Source organism: Equus quagga, chromosome 15, assembly GCF_021613505.1.
Source record: "Equus quagga isolate Etosha38 chromosome 15, UCLA_HA_Equagga_1.0, whole genome shotgun sequence".
Classification (NCBI taxonomy): domain Eukaryota; kingdom Metazoa; phylum Chordata; class Mammalia; order Perissodactyla; family Equidae; genus Equus; species Equus quagga.
In genome coordinates this window covers 57623252-57645142 of record NC_060281.1, presented here as the reverse complement: position 1 = coordinate 57645142, position 21891 = coordinate 57623252, and the positions used below count along the sequence as shown (strand labels likewise).

The window sequence follows — 21891 nt, the reverse complement described above, 5'->3', positions numbered from 1 at the left end:
TGACTTGCTTGTTTGTTATAAACGATTATCATGGCCAGGGTGGAACAGAGCAGACATTGGATGCCGTGGTGAGTTAGACACGTGCTTCCCCTGGCTCCCAGCTTTCTGTCCTTCCCTGTGATTGATACGGAAGCGCTTGGAAACTGATAGAACAGGAGTCAGAGGTCTTAGCGACCATCTAGTCCACATGAAGGAACTGAGGCCCAGAGATGTTAGGTGCTTGCCCAGGATTTACCTAGGCGGTTAGGGGAAGGGCTGACATCACGGGAACCCAAGCCTCCTGACACCCCACGTGTTGTCCCTTTCCCATGCTCCCCACATCTCTCACCCAGAGCTGCATCATAGGAAGGGGGAAATGGGGTGTCCTGCAGACTCTGCCCCAACTAGCAGGGCAGGTGAGGTGGGTGTGTCACACAACCCCTCTGGCAGCAAGTGTCCTTATTGTTACAATGGGAGTAGAAATATATGAGAGTTTTGAGAAGTATGTAAAATACTAAATACAGAATACTAAAAAAAGTTTAGTGAAAGTGCCCAAAGCAAAGTAGAAACTCAGCACCTAAAAGTCCCTTCAGTCTTGATTTGGGGGCATGGAGGCAGAGGGAGGGAAAGAGAGGAAAGAGAGAGAGAACATATGTATTGTGTGAAAACATTATGAATCAAAGCCACTTCTGCAACACTGAAAGAAGCAGGCGGCCAGAGGGGACTCTGCAATGGACATCAATTTACTTGGCTGATAACAAAGAGAAAAGGTGCTCTCTGTGGCATTTTTGCTTGAGGGCCCAGAATTTATACTTATACCTCCCTTCCAGCTATAGAGCTCTGCTCAGTATCTGCCAACAAGATATTAGATCCCTCTGCAGCTTTTCTCCTTGGACACTTGCCTGTGTTTTGTGAGTTGCTGTTTTTGTCATTGGAATAGACCTATCTATACCGAGAGGCTAAGGTGAATCAATGTCTTTTAATGAATTGTAAAAATGATTGACTATGGCACAGAGCCGTCAGTAACCCAGGCCTTTCTGTTGCCACCCATTACCTCCCCACGTTAGCATGCATATAAATTTCATGGCTTTGTCCTATTTGTTGAAAAGGGAACAGCAGATCCGTCTTTTCTCTCTGCTCTATTTTGATTTTTCCTGTGGCGAGAGGTAACTATAGAGAATGATTTTTAAAAAAAAACCAACGAGATGTATCTTCCAAATCAAGTACAGTCAACACACTGTTTCAGAGGGAGACTCACTAGCCACTTCCCTGTAGGTTTTGTGAAAACCAGCAGTCCAGATGGCGCCAGCACCGTGGTGGTGCTGACAGAGGGCCTGCGGAGATGTCCTGCAGCTGGAGGTACTCGCAGGCCAGGGACAGTGTGAGGATGCCTGTACAGGATGAGGAGGTACAGTGTGAGGATAAGTGCCCAAGAAATTTCAGTTAATATTAATGCTCTGATTTATTTTTTTCTTTTTAAGTAAATCTGGGGACACATAACTTTTTATTAATCTAAATAAAACAAATTAATTAGCAAGGCTTACAATCCTAATACTAATTCTAGTAACTGTTCTTCCATTGAATATTTATTTTGTGCCAGGCACTGTGTTACGATCTTATACACATGCATCTATAAAGTATGTTTTATAAGCCCCACTTAAAGGTGTCAAAAATTAGGCTGAGAGGGAGTTAGTAATTTGCCGGAAAGAGATCAGGCCTAGTGTGTGCTGGGAGCAGGTCTGTGTGCCTCTGGAGCCTGGGGTCTCAGCCCTCCTGCTGTCCTGCTTCACCCTGAGTGTCAGCAAGTAGTCAGTTTCCGTGGGAAGCCGGGGATTGAAAGTAATGATGGGGACAGGAGATCGGCTTTCCTGAGCTACTTACTCCAGTGTAGGGTAATTCTGGGGATACCGTCGAAGATGGAGACTATCCCTGGAAAACTGGGACATCTGAAACTGCAGCTTTAAAGCAGTTCTGATGGAGAGTAAACCTACCTTTCACTGGGTTGTGATCTAAGCCATCATAGTATTGTTGCTGGCTTCTTACATCTACTCCTTCTTTTTGAGTTGTTTCCTTCCTCAAATATACCTCTCATAGGTCTTTCATTGAAAGTGTTGAGCTGTAAACCTTCTCATTTTGTCTCACTTTGTCCAAAAATGATTATTTTGCCATTATTGTAGAGCAGCAGTTTACCTGAGTATAATTAATGTAGGTTAACATTTTGTTGGTATTATTCCATTACCTTTTGACCTCTCTGTAGCTATTGAGAAGTCACCTATTTCTTTAATTGTTCCTTTGTAAGTTCCATATTTTCCTCTCTAGTTGTTTTCAAGGTCATCTGATTGTCTTAGCTGTTCTGCAGTTTTATTACAATGTGTCTAGTACAGACTTTTTTTCTTCCATGCAGAATTTACTGTGCTTCCCAGTCTGAGGATTTCATTAATTCTGGAAATTTCTCAGCCATTACGTTTTCAGATATCACCTCTCTTTGTTCTCTCTCTATTCTTCTGGTACTCATATTCTATCCTGTATGTTTCTTACCCTCTCTCATATTTCTGTGCTTCTCTCTACTGCATTGTAATCAGGTCCTCAGGTCTGTTTTCCAGTTTATTAATCCTCCACTTAGAGCTAATCTGTTGTTTATCCCTTTCACTCATTTTAAAATAACTATATTTTTATTTCTATACATTTTTTATGTAAGTCTTTTTCAGACCTGCTGTTCTTGTTTCATATATGTTCTTTCATATGATTCTTGTATGTCTTTAAGTATTTGAAGCATTTTTAAATGTTTAAATTAATTTTAATTATTTTAAACACCTTTCATATTGTTTTCTATCTGAGATTCTGAGGGTACTAATCTTTCTGTCTTTCCTTTCCAATGACTCTGGCCTATAATGGGTTATTTCCTCGTGTACTCTGTAATTTTTGACTGTGAGGTCATGTTCAGTAGAGCCTTTCCTGAGGTGATCCCATGTGGCCAACCTTCTCTCCACGGCTGTTGTGCATTTTCTTCTGCCAGGTATCCTCGCTGTCCTAGGATTAGCACCATTCCAGGACCAATTTTATGTTGATTTCTCAGTTTGAGAATCTGAGCCACTGTACATTTTGGAACCCAAATCCACTTGGAAAACAGACCTGGGATTTTGATTCTTGGGGTGGACTCCTTTTCAGTCTTCTCAGAATCCAGGCAAAGACAAGATTCCTTTCTTCTCTCTGTGCCAAGGATATATTTTTTCTTGGTCTACTGTTACATCAGGGATGCGGCCCTTTAGGCTACCAGCTTTGTGCAGGAATCTCAGTTCCAACTTCTTGCTTCCTGTGGAGCAAAGTCATCATCTCCTTCTTTCAGGCGGACATGAAAATCTAGAGTACAATAACTGATACTGCTCCCTACTTTAAGCAGCTAAAGCATTAGGCACTTACTATTGCAGGGTTTTTTCTTTATTTTTTGCGCCTGGAGATTTTCCCTTGCTTTCATATTGTCTACTCCACTATCTACTTTATTTTAAGCCAATGTTCTTATATGTTATTCAGCATATCTAGAGTATGTAGCAGTAGGATCTTTAGTTTATCTTATTCAGCAATCTTTCTGGAACCTTCCTAGCTCACTACTATCCTATTCTGAGCTAACTGTCATACGTGGAACAGATTGTGGTAGAGAAAGAGACAGACATACTCTTTGATCACCTGTTCTAGCAATCTGTCCAAAACACACACTGTGCCCGACTCTGCACTCATTCCTTTAGGAGCCTAAAGATGTTGGACCACACCAGTCGTTTCTCAAGGCATGACAGTGTGTCACATTGCCCCTCAAGCCCACGATTGAGGTGCCTTGACCCTCTGCCTTTGACTTTAACCCTTGGGCCGTCTTATTGAATCTTGCCTAAGCATTTACAGACAGAATTCAACATCAGAAAATTGATTATATTTTTCTCTAGTATACCAGAAATGTAAGCTTGATATCTTTTTTCTTTTTTTGAAGTAAGAAAATACCAAAAAGAGAACACTTTTCACTGTTTAAAAACAGACAACTGAAACTCAATAATATTTTGAAATGGTTTATTGACTCTGACTTTTACTTTTTTAGTACTTTCTTCCAAGTTGCTGACAATGCTTTGCTCACATGGCTTCAGTTTTTCCTGACGGAGGGACTAGTTAGGAACAAATAGCATTGCTTCTGTTTTATTGAGACCTGGAAAGGTCAATAGATTTATCCAAGTAGCAGAGACAGCCAGACCACCAAAAGAGCTGTTATTGAACCTACCCACCACTGGCCCCAAGCAAAATTGCTTTTTCATAGAAAGTACATTTTAGGGCTATTCCCTCAAGTTTCATCAAGGGAACAGCCTTATGAAACCCACTACTGCCTTGAAATAGCGATATGGTTGAGACATTGGCCACTCGTATCAGACCGCATCCCCAGCCCAGGATTAAAAGCACAGCTTTGGAGGCAGTTGGACACCTAGGTGGAGATCCCACCTCTGTTACTCACTGCTTGAGTGGCCTGTGTAAGTCACTTTTAACCTCTCTGAGCTATAGTTTTCTCACCTGCAAAACAGGGGAAATAATTCCCATTATGATAGGACTGTGATAAGAATTAACATAGATTTAACTCACTGACATAGTAAGTGACCAGTAAATCATGGCCATTATTAATTTAAAGTCCCCTTTATGAAGCCCTACCTGAGAAATTTCTTTTAGAATATTATGTTGGGTGAGTTTTGCTTCTCTAAATAACTGGGGTCTTTTCTCCTCTCGGGCAATGCAAACACAGAATTGGTCAGGCTTTCTTTTCACTTTGGTTGAGTTCTAAACCAAGTTGCTATCTCCATGAGTTCAACTCACAACCTGCAGATCTGAGTTCTGTGTTCTCCAGGTCTGACTTTGTCTTCACCAACCTGATAGTTTCCCTCATTCTGGCTCTTTTTTTTTCATATTTTCTATTAATGATGAGGATAAGATGAGAAACATTAAACTGCCTAGCACTTAATACATAATAGATGATTCTTCTCTGTAAAGTATGTTTTTCTTTCTTCTTTCACCTTTTCTTTCTTTAGACTTTCTCTGCTAAGTAATATTTACTGAGTTTATTTTTTCCTTTTTTGTGATAGTCATATTCATATTTCAAAAAGCATTCTGTGACTTAATTGGTAAATGATAATTGTTACTGTCGTATCTTGTTTAAAAGCAGTGCAGTTAACGGTGACTGCAGGGGACATTAATAAGCTGACAAAAGCGTGCCTAGGACAAAAAGATGGGCAGTTTCATGAAAAGGGAGTGAGTGAAGTCCCAGCCAGGCTATGTTCTAGCTGTGGGCTTCTCTAAGTCACTTCATCTCTCTGGGCCTGCTCCCTGCTCTGAAAAGGAGGTGACATGTGTCCGCCTCAGGATTGCCACGTGGATCACAACCAGTGACCTCATCTGAATACAACATTCTGGAAGCTGCATAACTATAATTGTTAACTGTTGTTATTGTAGCTACCATTATTATTAACAAAGTATCTTCAGTTTTACAAAGACTGTGTTACGGCAAGGCCCAGAGCTTTTTTTGATTTTGTCATCATTTGGAATTTAAAAGTTGTTTTCATATATAAGTTGGACAAGGTTCTAGGACAAGTTTTGTCAGTGTGTTTTCCTCGTGTTAACTCTTCAGGGGACTAGGTGGTCTGGGGTGCTCATGGCCTTCTCTAGACAGTACCAACAAATCCATTAGGAAGGTGCTGTAACTGGTATGACCATAAAGTAGTGGGCACAAACATTCCAGCAACTTCTGAGTTCAGATAACACTGCACCCTCCAAATAGTCTGTGTTGAAGGCTGTGTGATGCTGTGTCGTTCTCACAAGCTGTTTGGAACTGTTTTTTTTAAAGAATTTTTATAGGACCAACAATAAGCCACATCAGAAAATGTATCTTATTACTTTATGGCTGTGCTTTCTTTTAACACATATAGAATATTATTCAATTAGATTACTTCTTGTCACCAATTTTTGCCATAAATATTGTTTGGCCATTTATAGAAATGAAATCTCTCTTTTATCATGATAAATTCAAATAGGCATTTGTAATTACAAAGTGCTTTAAAAACTACTAACTCTCCATAACACTGCGAGGCAGTTGTAATCCCCTCTGTAAAGTAGGGAAACTGAGGCTCAGAGCCATTAAAGGACTTATGTTGTCACTTGTCTTATAAAGGGGAGTTCTGGGATAAGAATCCAGCTTTCTGACCTGTCTGTCTGTCTTTCTGCTGGATCTTGCTGCCTTTATGCTCAATGGGTGCAAGGATTTCTCTTTATTTAGAAGAATGTGTTCCCCAAAATGAGCTCCAATCATATTTTAAGCAAATTTCACTTGGATGTGTAAGTTTTGAGATGAATTCAGGCAAACCATTGCCTCTCTGGGCTTTGCTTTCTTCTATTGTAGAATCTGGGGTGATATTAAAATTGCCATCCTCTAAGCCGCAGGGATTCTGATGAGCTTCTGGGGGCAAGGGCTGTCATGGGCAGGAGGTAGAGGCCAAGTGGGTGGGATCCTCATGTCCACTTCAACTAAAGCAGCTTTGCTTTGAGCTGTGCTATATATACTGTGTAATTTAGAGGAAACGGATTTCAAGAGTGTCACATGAAAGAGAGATTAGGGTTCTGTTGCTTTAAAAAAAAAAAAAAAAAAGACCTAAACCATGAGACCATCAACTGATGGTGCTCATAGTAACTAACCAGGATTGAGCTCTCCAGGGCTTCAGCTGAGTGATATTTGCAGAATTGTTTTCTCCATGTTATAAACGAGGAAACCAAGACCTAGACAAGATCTTATAGCTCAGAGGAGGAGGAATTAGGATTTGAACTCAGATCACAGGGCCTTTGTACATGCCATTCCTGCTACCAGGAATTCTGTCCCTTCCCCTCCTTCCCTTCTTTCACCTGGTTAGTTCCTCTCCTCTTTGGGATCTCAGCTCTTTGGCATTTGCACAATGAACCTTCTCTGACCTACCCATCCAAGTTAATTGCCCTTTTATGTAGGCTCATGGCTCCATGCACCTGTTCTTCAGACTAGTTGCAATTTACATTTCTTTGTAATTCTTTGATTAATGCCTGTCTTTTATGCTAGACCGTGAACTTCATGAGGTCAAGTCTTTTTGTTTTGTTTTGTTTGTTTTATTCCACCACGAGGTCCTCAGTACCTAGCAGAAGACGTGGCATGTAGTAGATGTTCACTCCATTTGTTGAATGAATGTATGAATTGAGTGGATGGATGGATGGACAAACAGAAATCTAACCTTGCAGGCAGTGGTGTTAAACATTACCTGTGCTGCCTCCAAGATCCCTTCCCACTCTGACTACCAGTGGTCCTGGGAGTCCCCACCCAGAGCCATCGTGCTATTTTGCTGCTGACAGTGAGTTGAGGGGTCTGAAGGGCTGTCATGGGGGAGAAGGACTGAGATGAATCCAGGACCAATGAACAGGAAGCACTCATCAGTTCAGTGTAAAGGGGAGCTCCCTCTCAGCCTGCACTGTGGAAGCCTGGAATGGGCTGCTGTAGATGTAATCCAATTTAAGGCTTTGTAGAAAGAACTCAAGCATAGACCAGAAAATCTTTAGGGTCCCTTATCTTGGATTCTGTGGTTCTACAAAACATGTTACTTGTATGGTGAATACTTAATCAAGATATCACTGCTGTATTCCCACCTAGAATACTACAGATAGAGGAAACTCATCCTGCCAGCCAAGTCCCTATTTTATCACTCTCTCCCTCAATCTCTCACTCACTATTTGTCAAGAGATGGCACTGTGATTAGACCCAGAGGGTCCCTCCTCAAAAGCATTTTCAAAATAACCATTTCATTGGAAATATATATAAATTTACCTTTACTAATGTGTAATTCCTTCATAATTAACTTTCTTAAAGTAATTAGCCCATTTTACCTATTACTCACTAAAGAAATAAAAGCTATGCAACATAACACAGTCATGGGTAATTCTACTCATGAATGTTGGGGTTGAGGATAGATCTATAGCATATTCCTTGTTTGAATGGCTATTAAGCTAAGGTGGATGACATGGTATACCATAATATCTCAGTAACCCACTATTTTTGGGGGGTAGTGAGATCTGAAGTTAACTGAGGGCCAGTGAAACTGTCCAGAGCATGGTCCTACCAACCTTTCATAGGATTCTGTAGGGACCCTGAGCCTGGACTCTCTTGTTTTGGTTGATTGCTTAATGATGGATTTTTAGTTGAGGCTTTTTAGACAGGAATGTAAGACTCTCCTCTGTGACCCCGCCCACCCAGCAGCTTCCTGTCCCACCATTTCTGTACTCTATCCTCTGTACACCCAGACTAGCCACTCTAAACTACAAGCCTCTCCTTCAGCCTGTCCATGTGTGTACACGATTCTTTCTGTGCCTTTGCAGAAATGGCCTTTCCCCTTTACCACTTATCCATGTACCAAACTCATGTCTCATACTTCTAGCCCCAGTTCAACTGGCACTAGTCTGTGAGACTGTTCTGGTTTCTCCTGGGCAGGGTCAGTCACTTCCTGTACATGCCATGACTGAAGCCAGCTTTGTGCTGTGATTGTACACAACCTTCTCCCGCAGATCATGCCTCCTCTGGTCAGCTCTTCATAGGACCATATCTAGAACATAGACTCAGCAACTCTTTGTTGAAATGGAAGAGGAAAAAATATATAATGAGTGCCCCCCACCATGTGTGTGCCATTTTGCCAACTAGAATGTGCTCCTTGCCTTTCACCTGCCAAAAGTCTGCTCATACTTTAAGATCTAGATCTAATCTCCTCTCCCCTGCCAGTCTTTTCTGACTGCTAAGTTATTTACAATTTATGTCACTCACTTAACGTTTAGCATTGTAGCTTTGTCCTGTTAGCTGTCTTTTCATGTATGAATATCTTAACCCCCAAATAGGTGGTAATATAGCCTAATCCTTCTTTGTATTATTTTGGGATACTTCTTCCCCAACACTGCCACAGAATAGCCACTCCACGAATGTTTATGTATTGATCAAGCAGTTCGTATCCCTATTTTGTATCTCCCACAATGTCTACCTCAGCACAGAATAAATAATAGCTGATCTCTTGGTTGAGTTAGAAATGTAGCACTTCCCCTACCACAAATCTTCTGTTTTCTAACCTGACTCTTCCACCAAAGCGTCAACACGTTTGGGAAGCTGCCGTGTAACAGTATAGAGTTAAAGTTAGCTCTGTTGAATTTGGCTTGGCAGACTAAGCCAGGAAGAAAAATAAAATCTCTTCCAAATTTTCCACACCACCAAAAAGCACAGAGCTTTGGAAATCTGTGCAAAATGAGACATTACTTTAAGTTTGTTAGAAATGTAAGAGGGTGGTTTGGAAGACAATGAAATAGTTGGAAAGAATTTTTCAAATATGGTCAAACCCTGTTATAGCATTATGAGCAGGGGGGTCTTGAAAAATCCTTTGTATAAACTGCAGGGCAGCTTAGTTGCTCAGTTAATGAAATTAAGGAGCTGAGCCATCTGGGGAGGATGGAAACCAATCACAGTATACCCTTGCAATAGCCCTGCCACATGCATATCAATGATCTGGGGGGGGATTTTTGTCGTCATTTTTTGTTTGTTTGTTTTTAGTATAAGTGTGAGTTCCAAATTCCATTTCTAGTACTAGTCAACTAGGTTATTTGGGCCAACCCTCCTCAAGTTTTTTTTTGTTTTTTCCTGCTTACCCCCCACCCAATTCCCCCCAGTACATAGTTGTATATTTTAGTTGTGGGTCCTTCCAGTTGTGGCATGTGGGACGCCACCTCAGCATGGCCAGACAAGCGGTGCCATGTCCACGCCCAGGATCCGAACTGGCAAAACCCTGGGCCGCCGAAGAAGAGCGTGTGAACTTAACTGCTCAGCCACAGGGCTGGCCCCCTCAAGTTTTTTTATTGTAATAAAATATACACATAAAATTTACCATCTTAACCATTTTTAAGTGTACAGTTCAGTGGCATTAAGTCCATTCACATTGTTGTGCAACCATCACCACCATCCATCTCCAGAACTGTTTCATCTTCCCAAACTGAAGCTCTGTCCCCATTAGACTAACTCCCCCTCTCCCTCCCACCCTAGCACCTGGCAACCACTACTGTACTTTCTGTTCTATGAATTAGACTATTCTAGGTACCTCATATAAGTGGAATCATATAATGTTTGACCTTTTGAGTCTGGCTTATTTTGCTTAATATAATGTCTTCAGGATTCCTCCATCTTGTAGTATGTATCATATTAGTGACCCATTTTTACAGATGAGGAAGTTGAAGCTCAGATAATTTGTCTAAGGTCATTCAGGTCTGTGTGGCCCAAAATAGAGGCTCTATAATCTTTAACCATGTAAATAATACCAATTGCTAACTGTATGCTTGAACTATGCTAAACACTTTACATTTTATTTTCATTCAGTCCCTTCAAAAACCCTCTGAGTTCATTATCTGTGTCTTGGAATGAGAACCTGGCTCAGAGATTGAGAGCTGGTCCACGGTCCCGTGGCTGGGAAGGGGTGGCGCTAGGCTAGGCTCTATCCCCGTGCTTTGCTTCTCCATAAGAGGTTCTATGAGAAGATTTCCCCAAAGCAGTTGTTTTCATGTGCACGTGGAGACCAAGAACACCAGCCCGCTCTCCAGGAGGCAAGAGCGTGGGCTCCTTCCTCCTGAGCTGCCTGGCCTGAGACAGCCACTCGAAGAACCAGGAAAAGTTAAGGGCTTGATGGGAATAAAACCCAGGGGGCGCTTTGAAACTCCCCTGAGGACTTGACAAGTGTTTGATGTGAAAAAGCATTTCTTGTCTGTAAAATGTGTGTCTCTTAGGCGCTCTTAAGATGCCAACATGCTGGATGACTGGGAGCTGGGAGGGCTGGGGAGGCAGGTTTGAAAGCAAGACTCTACGAGCCTGCCCAGCCAGCTTCTCTTTGCCTGGCTTTGGCTCTCCCTCCATCAAGGCCTGGATTGGAGTTGTCTTTCCCAAGGCAGTAACTGTCAGAGGAACCATCTGGTTTGGTTTCTTGTGACTAACTCCAAGGAACAGAAATCCCTCTGGGAAGAAATCGCAGCAGCCGTGAGAGGCAACTCCGGTGTTGGCTCGCTGGAAACTGGGGAGGCGCCAGCCCGGAATGGCCCCCTTGGGAGCGTCAGGCCTAAGACAGGCCGCTCTGAGAACAAGAAGGCAAACCTCTCAGTTGCAGAGCATTTGTGTATGGGAGTGGAGGGGAGGGGGAGGGAGAGGGCTAAAAGGTGCCCAGGGTGTCTGCTACAACTGGAGGTCACCTGCCACAGGAAGGCTTTATTAGTGGGCCCCACCGAGCTGTAATCCGCCCTCATTAAGCCAACTCACTTCCTCTTCTTTTATCACCGATATCATAAATGCGTGCTGTATCTATACTTCAGCCTGTCTAGAGATTCCCCCAGATCAGGGCTGCCTTCTCTTTCATTCTGTGCAGGCTCTGCAAATGCCGGCTGGCTGGCTGGCTGATTTCCTGCAGGTGGGCATTTACTGTAGCATCTCTTCCATCTTCTGAACTGACTCTGGGGATGTTAGAGCCGGAAGGAGCCTCAGAGCCCGTTTAGCCCAGCCCTCTTATTGGTGAGGTTAAGTGACCCGTCCAGAGTCACACAGACATTGCTGGGGCTGGAATGGGACCCAGGTCTCCTGCCTCCCAGGCTTGTGATCTTTCCTTACATTAAACGGAGGGCTTCCATCCCAGAAAACCCCAGAGCAGTTCATTAGGAAAACAGTAGAGAGCCATTGGACCCTAGGTCTTATTATCAGAATTTCATTTTCTCCTCTTCCCTTTCGGCTTTTTTTTTTTTTTTTAATATAGGGAAGGTAAAGGGGAAAAAACTGATTTACTTAGTTCCCAGACCACTTATTTAAATTGTGCCCAATTCTGAGCAATAATTCATCACTCTCCCTGACTTCCACTCCTCACTTAGCTTTCCTAGCCAAAGTGAACTAATATGTTCATGCGCTATAGGAGGGAAACTCATCCTACCCTCGGTCCCAGAAAGAGTGCAAGCCCTTACAGGAAGCCTAAAAGAAACATATAAGAAATATAAGTGTCCCCTCCCTGAGTGTCATTCCTCTCCCAATAAGCCCCATGGGTAAGGGGGCAGATGGGACCAACTAGTAGGTGTTGAGCACCCACTTGGGGCAGTGAGCTCTATGTTGGCATTCTGCACACATCCCTAACTCAGTCAGCACAAACCCTAGGAAGCAAGTGTTGTTATCCGCACTTCACAAGGGGTTAAGGAAACTGTCCCAAAGCACACAGATAGCAGAGGGCGGAGCAGGAATTGGATCCCAGGTCTCTGTAGCTACAAAGTCTGGATTCTTCTCTGTTCCACCGTGCCCCGTTTCATTCTGTATTTTCAAGAGTAGCTGTGAACACATAGTCCCCCTTCCCTTATCCCCCTATGGTACTGCCCGTCTTGCCTGAGTCAAACCCTGCCCTTGAAAGCAGTCTGCACCCTCCCGGTGGTGCACAGGTGTTGCCTTGTGGGGCTTCACACTGAGCTTCTGCATCATACAAGCAGGTGACAAATTAAGAGTGAGTCAGGGAATCGCATTTTCGTTACTCTGAAAGTGGGACCTGCCCCATAACAGCACCTTTTCTCCTGTTGAGTAATCCCTGCATGAATAGGTGGCATCTGCAATGACTAGTTATAAATGATCTATTCTGGGAGGTGTCCAATGCATCATCTGAGAACACGAAGTAGCTACTCTCGTCACAGATGGAGAAGCAGACCATTGTGGATGGTGCAGGAGCTGGGGCTTGGCTGCAGCCTGTGGAAGGGTTTTATTTAAGTGCGGAGTCTGTTTGGTTGCCAGGGTAAACTAAGTGGTTGTATAACAGAAGTCTTCCAGCCGTTGCTATCATCTGACCCATTCTTCTTTCTTCCCAGTGACGCTCGCTCGACAGCTCTGCGCTCTTTCAGAAAGTCTCTCGCTGGCACACTGTGAACTAGAGAGTAGCAGCACGCTCAGCAGTACTCTAGATACTTGTTAGTTTCATCACTTAGTTGGTCAGGAGGAAAAGAAAGACCTAGGCAGCGTCCCTTTTAAACATTTACTATTTTGACAGTCCTTTACTAATCCAAACTTCACTATACACAGCAATTAAGCATCCTTTTCTGGTCTAAGGTTAGGGCTTTGGGAGAAGGAGACATCAAAAGATAAGATCCCTGCCTGCTGGTGTGTCCACCATCCAGCCAAGCTCTCCACCCTGCCCACATGGGGCTGGCTCTCCTTTACTTGGTGAGCAGGTGGGCATGCACAGGGTGGTAGAGCTGGGTAGACCTTGGCTATCACATCAGAGCAGGGAATGGGATCCAAGTGAAAGGAAGTTTCAGAGAAAGTTGGAGTCATGTTTCCAGTTCTCTGAGCCAGGCTGAATCTCTCAGAATGGAGGCTGATGGGAGGCCTGTTGGAAAAGCAGGAGAGGTGGAGTGTGGACCGAGCAGTGTACCATGGCGTCATTCATACCCAGCTGTGCACAGGCAAACGTGGGCTGTCTTATGTCCTGTTTTCTCCTCACTAGAGGTAAGCCCCTAACGGGCAGGATGATCTGAATTCCTTTTGTGTGCCCTGTAGCATCCAGCCCTGTGCTAGACAAATGGCACCTTGTAGATGCTCATGGGAAGCACCAGAGGCAAAAATCGTTTGCTAAATGAGCAGTGTTTGCTGAAGGAGTATATGAGGTTGGAATGTGGCATGGCTAGCTTCACTGCAAGAGGCCATGGCGTGGCCATGGAAGCACAAGTCCCATCATAGCCGTGAAGGGATGGCCCTCTCCTCAGCCTCCTCCCTGGTTGCTCCAGGACCTCGGCAGACCGCTGGCCCCTGGATGTGAGCTGGTTGGTTCTGGGTTCCCTTCACATGCTTATTTGTATCCAGCTCAGCGCCTGGAACATGTGTTTGTTGAATGACTAAATGAATCTATGAATGAACTAGTGATAGTTGAAGCCCTGGAAGCTCAAACATTCTAAGATTCTCACACCAAAATCTCTGTTAAAAATTCAAGTTCTAGCCAGTGACCAATTCATTTTAGCCAGTATCCCAACGCAATGAAATTCCAACACCAAAAAAAATGTTTAGGCTCTCTCTTCAAACCCATTATAATGAGATTTGACCTCTCAGCCTCAGTGATGAGTGTTCTCGTTTACTTTGCCTGTGAGTAGAAGCTACGAAGTACGCACAAGAGAACTTTATTTGCATTTAAAACTGCAGATTGTCAATGCAGAAGGTTTCTCGTCCTGAAGGTCGTGCCCACGTGAGTCTTAGGGGAGGACCATGGCAGCTCCACACTGCCCAGGCGCTGGGGAGGACAGGGGCTGTGGCTGCAGCCCCACCCCGGCCCCCACACTCTCCCTGCAGCCCTTTATTTTCCCACCAGCTGCTTGGCTGCCCAGTGCACCTTCTAATGAGCCTGTAAGCTGGAAAGACCTTTATGACAGCATGGCTGTTTCCAGGGCTTCCCACTCCGCGTCACAGGTACTCCTCATCCCGGCTTGCATCCTCTCTGATAGTCAAAGGGCAGAGCTCGAGAGGAGCACGGCTCACTCTGTCTCTGTCTTGAACAGAGGGATTAAAAGAACTTATTCTTCTCAACAATTTGCAAACCTTGTCACTGCTTAGAAGAGGTTGGGCTGTGAAAGGGAAGAGATGAGGAGTGTGGTGGAGCAGGCCAGTGTGATAGTTAACAGCTGGGCTCTGAAACCAAATTGTCTAGGGATTTTTTTGTGTTTTTTAAAATGGAGGTGAAAATTAACCATTTTTAAACTATACGATTCAGTGGCATTTAGTACATTCACAATATTGTGCAACCACTACCTCTGTCTAATTCCAAAACATTTTCATCAAAAGAAAATCCCGTACCCACTAGGTAGTTTCTCCCTATTCTCCCCTCCCCCAACCCCTGGAACCAGCAGTCTGCTTGCTATCTGTGTGGATTGCCCTATTCTGGATATTTCATGCAAATGGAATCATACAGTATGTGATCTGTTGTGGCTGGCTTGTTTCACTTAGCGTGTTTTTGAGGGTCATCCACATTGTAGCATGTATCAGTACTTCATTCCTTTTAATGACTGAATAATATTCCATTGTATGGATATACCATATTTTGTTTATCCATTAATCCATCGATGGACATTTCTACCTTTTGGCTGTTGTGAATAGTGCTGCTATGAAAATTCTTGCACAGGTTTTTGTTTGAACACCTGCTTTCAATTTTTTGGGCTGTATACCCAGGAGTGGAATTTCTGGGTAATACAGTAATTCTGTGTTCAATGTTGTGAGGAGCCAGCACACTGTTTCCCACAGTGACTGTACTATTTTACATTCCCACTAGATTGCCTGGTTTCAAATCCAGCCCTGTCACTTATTAGCTGTGTGAACTTGGGAAAGTTACTTCTGCTCTATGTGCCTCAGTTTCCTTGTCTATATAACAAGGACAATAATGCTATCTGCCCAATGGAGTTGTAATGCTTAAATGAGTTAATGTATGTGAAGAGCTTAGAATAGTGCCTGGGACATAATAAGCGCTACATCAATGTTTGCTGCTGCTGCTGTTATTGAGGGTCAGCGGGAGTCGTGGCAAATGAGAGAGTGAGTAGCTTTTAGGCTAAAAGAGGCTGCAGTGAGTGAAATAAAAGAATCAGAGAGTTCTAATCCAGACACTTGGGGTTGGGCATTGAGGGCATCCCTCCCTTTGAGAATGCATCCTCTTAGCTATTCAGTGATAAGCTGCGAGGTCCTCCAGCTCCTGACTCCGTGGTTTTCATGGTTGGACCACTCCTCAGGAATGAGGAAGTCTGGGGCTTCCACTCATGGCCGACTGCCAGCCCCGCCTTCAGTTCTCCAACAAGCGAAAGGAAGACAGGAGTATGTCCCACCATCTGAAAGCTCCCAACGGAAGTTTCCAGAAAACAAATAAAAGGCCGTCCTCTTTCTCTCTCCAGTGACGTTAGGAAAAGGCAAATCTGTTGACTCTACTGAATTATCACCAGATATTCTGCCAAATACTATTTCTCTCAATTTATAAGATTAATCCATATGTTTATGATTCATTCACACCTAACTCATCAAAATGTTTTGGAAAAGCTATTTGAATCCCAAGAATCCCTATAGGGGCCTTCTTTAAAGCACATAGAAACAAGAAGATAAATTTTTTCCATCCATCTTTGGTTGGAAACCTCAACTTCTAGAGTGGCCATATTACCAACTCTTCTGCTAAGACATCCCTGAATGAATTAAAAAAGTAGCAGTTGCCACACTGATGCTTTCACCTCGCACTCCTGTAGCACTTTATAACTTACAGAGCCCGGCCACTGTCCCAACAGGTCTCTGTAACAGTTTGGAAAGGTTAATGGGGAAAGCGGTGTTACCTCTTTCCACAGAGAAGAAACTGAGACTCAGGAAAGGTGTGTCGTAGCCCAGAAATGAGGGAGCCAGTGTGGTGACTCTGGGCTGCTGCTGGCACAAGGGGCCTCTGCGTGAGTCGGGGAGAGGCTCCCCTGGGACAGGGAATTGGCAGGAATGTTCCTGCCCCGGCCGGTGGAGGCAACCCCTGCAGTGTGCCCAGCTGTGCCCTCCCCAGCAGGAAGCCATCTTCACAGCCTTGCACGGTCACCAGGGCTCTGACAACCTGGGCCTCCCGGATCCTGCGCTGGACTTGTTCTAGATGTTGCTGCCATCATCAAGCTGCACATAATCCCCCGCTCTTTTTCTCACTCCTTAACTAATTTCTCCTGCCCTATAATCTTCCATCTCTCAGAAACTCAGGATTTCGCAGCAGTCCTCCTTGATGAAGTGGGGATAAAAGCAAGGTCCTGTCTTCCTCACCTGGTAGAAGGGAGGCAGGCTGTTCCAGCTGCCAGGAAGAGGCTCAGCACGGCTCTACGCCTCTCTTGGGGACACTGTCTCTAAAGGACCCAGCCGGGCAGGCCTTGCCCCCTCCAGCAACACCACAAGGCCTGAAACACACACGCACATCAGGGGAGGAAGGCTCCTGAAGCGTGTACGCAGAGCATCTACACCAGGCACCATGCCTAAAAGTGTTTCTCTATAGACTGAGTTCTGCCAAAGGCCTCGCTACCTGGTGGGCCCATGCTCCCAGCGGGCTGCTGTGCTTGCGGTGCTCACTGCCCACCTGATTTACAAGTCGTAAGAAGAGGTCCCATTTATTGAGCTCTTCCAATGAGCCAGGATGCAGCACTTTGTGCATTTTATCTTTTGATTCTCCTTTGGGCAGTCCGCTGAGGTAGGCATGACTACTTTCCACATTTCACAGATGAGGGAACCAAGGCCAGTGAAATAACTAGCCGAAATTGCCCAGGGAGGAAATGGCAGAGCCGGGCATGAACCCTGGCAGCCTGGCTCCAGCCATGTCCCTCAGCGTCTACACTGACCACTCCTTCTGCCGGGAAAGTGGGGTGAGGCTGCGCTGGTTCAAAGACCTTGGAGCGGTCCCGGGTATTTATTATCCTTTGCTACTCTCTGGTGTCTCTGTTCCTGGCGGGCATCTGCCTCCGTCAGTGATAGAAGGCAGGGGTGGAAGAGGAGCAGGAGGAGGCTGCGGCCGAACACAAGCAGGGGCCGTGGAGACCTGGCAGGGTGGAAGGAATGCTCTTCCGCCAGCGCAGGCAAGGCTGTGCCAGCCTCTGCTTAGGCCTTAAAGCAGATCCCCACCCAGGTGTTCCAGCAGCTGCGTAGCATCCATGCAGCAGTTTTTATCCAGCGCCTACTGTATGTCAGACATTGCTCCGTGCACCAGAGAAGCAAAGGGGAATAAGGCTGCTGGGCGCTGCCCTCCAGGAATGCAGTGTCGGGGAGGCGGCAGGGTGACAAGCAGGCAGCCAGGGAGACCAGGGTTCCAGGGGATGTGCTGAGGAGCTGCAGAAGCGCACTCCTGCCCAGTGCCCGGCGGGGCAGGTCTCTTCTTTTTTTAATATAGTGACTTTACTGAACTATAATTAACATATCATACACCCATGTAAAGTATCCAACTCACTGGTTTTTAAAATATTCACAAGGTTGTCAGCCATCACCACTAACTAATTCCAGACATTTTCATTACCTCCAAAAGAAACCCTGGACCCATTAATCATTCGCCATTGTCCACCACTCCCTGAACCCATGGCAATTACTAATGTGCTTTCTGTCTGTGGATTTGTCTATTCTGGAGATTTCATCTAAATGGAATGATATGATATGTGGTCTTATGTCTGACTTCGTTCACTTAGAATGATGTATTCAAGGTCCATCTGTGTTGTAGCATCAGAACTTCATTCCTTTTTATGGCTGAATAATATTCCATTGTACACATGTACAACATTTTGTTTATCCGTTCATCAATTGGAATCAGATTATTTCCACTTTTAGGCGCTCTTGAATATTGCTGCTGTGAACATTCGTGTCCAAGTTTCTGTGTGGACATGTGCTTTCATTTCTCTTGACTGTACACCCAGGAGTGGAGTTACTGGATCATATGGTAATTCTGCTTAAATGTTTGAGGAACTGGCGAACTGTTTTCCAAAGTAGCTGCACCATTTTACATTCTCACCAGCAAGGTATAAGGGTTCTTATTTCTCCATGTCTTCTCCAACACTTGTTATTTTCCATCTTTTTCATTATGTCCATCTTAGTGGATGTGAAGTGGCATTTTATTGGTTTTGAATTGCATTTTCCCTGATGGCTAATGACATTGAGCATCTTTTTACATGCTTATTGACCATTCATATATCTTCTTTGGAGAAATTTATTCAAATATTTTGCACATTTTTTGTTGAGTTATGTATCTTTTTATCCTTGAGTTGTAAGAGTTCCTTGTATATTCTGTATACAAGTCCCTTGTATATTATTTACAAATATTTTCTCCCATTCCGTAGGCTGTCTTTTCACTTTCTTGATGGTATCCTTTGAACCACGAAAGTTTCTAATTTTGATGAAATCCAGTTTGTCCATTTTTTCTTTTGTTGCCCACACTTTTGGCATCATACTTAAGGAGCCTCAGCCTAATCCAGGGTCATGAAGATTTACTCTTATATTTTCTTCTAAGAATGTTGTAGTTTCAGCTCTTACATTGAGATGGATGATTTATTTTAAGTTAATCTTTTTGTATTGCGTGAGGAGAGGGCCAGCTTCATTCTTTTGCATGTGGATTCTTCTCCAGTTGTCTCAGCACAACCTGTTCAAAGACATTTCCCCATTGAATGGTCTTGGCGCTCTTGTCAAAACTCCGTTAACTTTCAGTGGGGCGATTGTGCTTTGGATGGAACAAGTCAGCACTTCGCGCCAACATGGGTCTCAGATGTGTGGTTTCATCTGCTCCCACTCAGAGAGAGCTGTCAGTTTCCCTCTCTGAGCCAGGTTTCTCTTGCTCCCATTTTGGTACCTGGAGGGCTTGGGTGTGTGTGATGTCTGGGGCACTCATGTCAGGAGCATGGAATATGGAGAAAGGGCCAGCAGCTCTACGTCATCGGAGGCCCTCGGGGGCAGTTCAGGCAGCTGCCCCAGTACTCAGGGTCCATCCCCAGGCATGTCTGCTGAGTGGAGCTATTGGCCTGAGCTGGACTGAAAAAGAAAGAGGGAGGTGGGCAGGAGGTTTGTCTTCTCCCTTCTTCTAGAGCAGGAGTTGAGGTGTCCAGTGAGGGAATGGAGCCGGCGATGTGATGTCAGGGATCCTGAGGAAGCCCCTAGGAAAGGCTGTCTCCCCACAGCCCAACTTGACTGTCCTAGTACCTCAGTGGTAGCCTCTTCCTTTGCCTTGATCCAAACAGGGCTCTGTACCTGGCTGAAACGCCAGTGGCCCTGTGAGGCACAGTGTCCTAAATCTTAGGAGCTTTTCCTTCCCGTAGGTGGACTCTAGGCCAGAGCGGGGAAGACAGCAGGACAAAGATGACTAAGCCCAGGTGGGGAAGGGAGGGGAGGCAACACTGGAAGAGGAGGTAAAGGGACAGCTCAGCAAGGCCAGGACCCGAGGCAAACCCTTCACTGATCAGGTGCCTTCTACTCAGCCAAGGGGAGTGGCATTAAAACAGACGGTGGGAGAGAAGGAAGAGAGAGAACCCCACTGAGAGCAAATCCATGACATATCGGAGGTCCCTGGAGGCAAAAGCTCTGGACCTAGTGGCAACAATGGGCGCAGTGGGTCTTCCACTGGGGCGCTGGAGTGGCCCAGGAGCCAACTCCACCAGAAGCCCATTTGTCCAAGGCTCTGGCATTACTGAAGGCCCAGTACTGTCTCACCTGCCAGAGAGAACGTGGCCTCTCCCTGGTCAGGCTAAGAACTGGCTGATGTCATCCTGGAGGGGATCTGCCCCAGACCCACTTGCTTTGCTTCAGCTTCTTCACCTGAGGCGAGGAAGGGCATGAGCCGACTCTCCTGCGGCTGGGGCTGGAAAAGAGGAATTCGTGTAGCTCTGAAGAAGAGAAGCAGAAGCGCCCAGAGAGGGAAGTGTCAGAGCCCTGGCCACACAGCCAATAAGAGGCAGCCTGGGGAAAGGGCCTGGTCTGCCAGCTGGTAGCCCGAGGTCTTTCTGATGAGACTTTCCTTACTGATGAGTCCTAGCAACTGTCATGTAAATAGTAATCCTTACTGCTATCATGTCCACATGTTCCAGAATCACCCAGCTGTTCCATGAAAGCCAAGTCAACACCCCCCTGGTAAAAGCAGAGGATTAAAGCGATTGTCTACATGGCACAGCGATGGTGTATAGTGTCTATATGGCACAGTTAGTCTATATGCTTCTCACAGCCTACAGAGGTGCCAAAAGAGCACCCCTCAGCCTTCCCTGGGGCCAGTCTCAGGCCTCAAGGTGACGGCAGCCTACCTTCCAAACGTGATTACCTTCTATGGGGTGAGAAAGGTGGAGGCTCACCGGCCTTCCTAACCCTGTCCGCGCGTCCACATCCCCTGAGGAGCCTAGGGAAAGCCCAGACACCCAGGGCCCCCTCCTACCTGCTGAGTCACAGTTCCCAGGGCTTGGCCCAGGGAGTCGGATTTGTGAGAAGCTTCCTTCCCAGGGGGCTTGGATGCATCTGGTCCAATGGAGGCAGCAGTCTCGATTATTCAAGCCAGTGTTCCCCTAACCACCGCCTCCCCGAAGCCTGTTAGCATCGTGATGTCTCTGTAATGCCACATTGGTAGTCTCTGGTCTCATCCTCAGCTCTCCACTGGGGTTGGGGAGATCCAGTCAGAGCCGGTGGTGCTGCTCCTGCAGGCGGTAGGCACACAGGTCCCTCACTCACCTCCCTTTCTCTCCTGTTCTCTAGGACACACAGGACCAGCCACTGCTACCGCATCACCTACCGCCACATGGAGCGGACCCTGTCCCAGAGCGAGGTCAGGCACATCCACCAGGCTGTGCAGGAGGCCGCCGTGCAGCTGCTGGGCGTGGAGGGCAGGTTCTGATCGCCACTTCCCCTGGGCCATGGCCCTCCCGGGGCTCCCGGATTTGCTGAAAGAGAAAAAGATACTGCTTGTGGACTGGGGCATCAGTCATCTTTTGACAAATGAGTCAGTTTTAGGACTTTGAGGAAATAAAGGACCGCTTTCCAGAAACTGTTGACATAGCATTTGTCTTTTATTTGTAGAAAGAAGGAAGAAAGAGCAATAAAATGAGAGTTCCCTCTTATTCCTTTTAGAAACGCTTTGCCGTTGGCTCCGTGTTGTTAATTGGTCCCTGGGTTCCGTTCAGGTGTAAACTCGGGCATGATTCTTGCCTGACAGGCTCTTCCACCCATGTAATGAGTGAGGCCACACAGAGGGACATCGGAAACTCCAGACATGGGAAGCTTTTGGAATCAGCTTCTGTTTCTGTCTCCCTTCTCTTGTGTTTCTGTTTTGCAAAGGGCAGCCTTCAAGCAGGGCACTAACGAAATGCCAGGGT

The 21891-nt window shown here is 45.4% G+C and overlaps 1 protein-coding gene across 2 annotated transcripts in view; it reads left to right on the top strand.

Moving 5' to 3' along the window:
* Positions 1-21563, top strand: part of FARS2 (phenylalanyl-tRNA synthetase 2, mitochondrial) — a 466868-nt gene extending 445305 nt beyond the window's left edge. For both annotated transcript variants that reach the window (XM_046639986.1, XM_046639984.1), the window contains one exon: positions 21275-21563. In XM_046639986.1, the coding sequence (XP_046495942.1) occupies positions 21275-21413 (139 nt within the window). In that variant the 3' untranslated portion in view covers positions 21414-21563. The remainder of the gene's footprint in view (positions 1-21274) is intronic.
* The last annotated feature ends 328 nt before the right edge of the window (positions 21564-21891 follow it).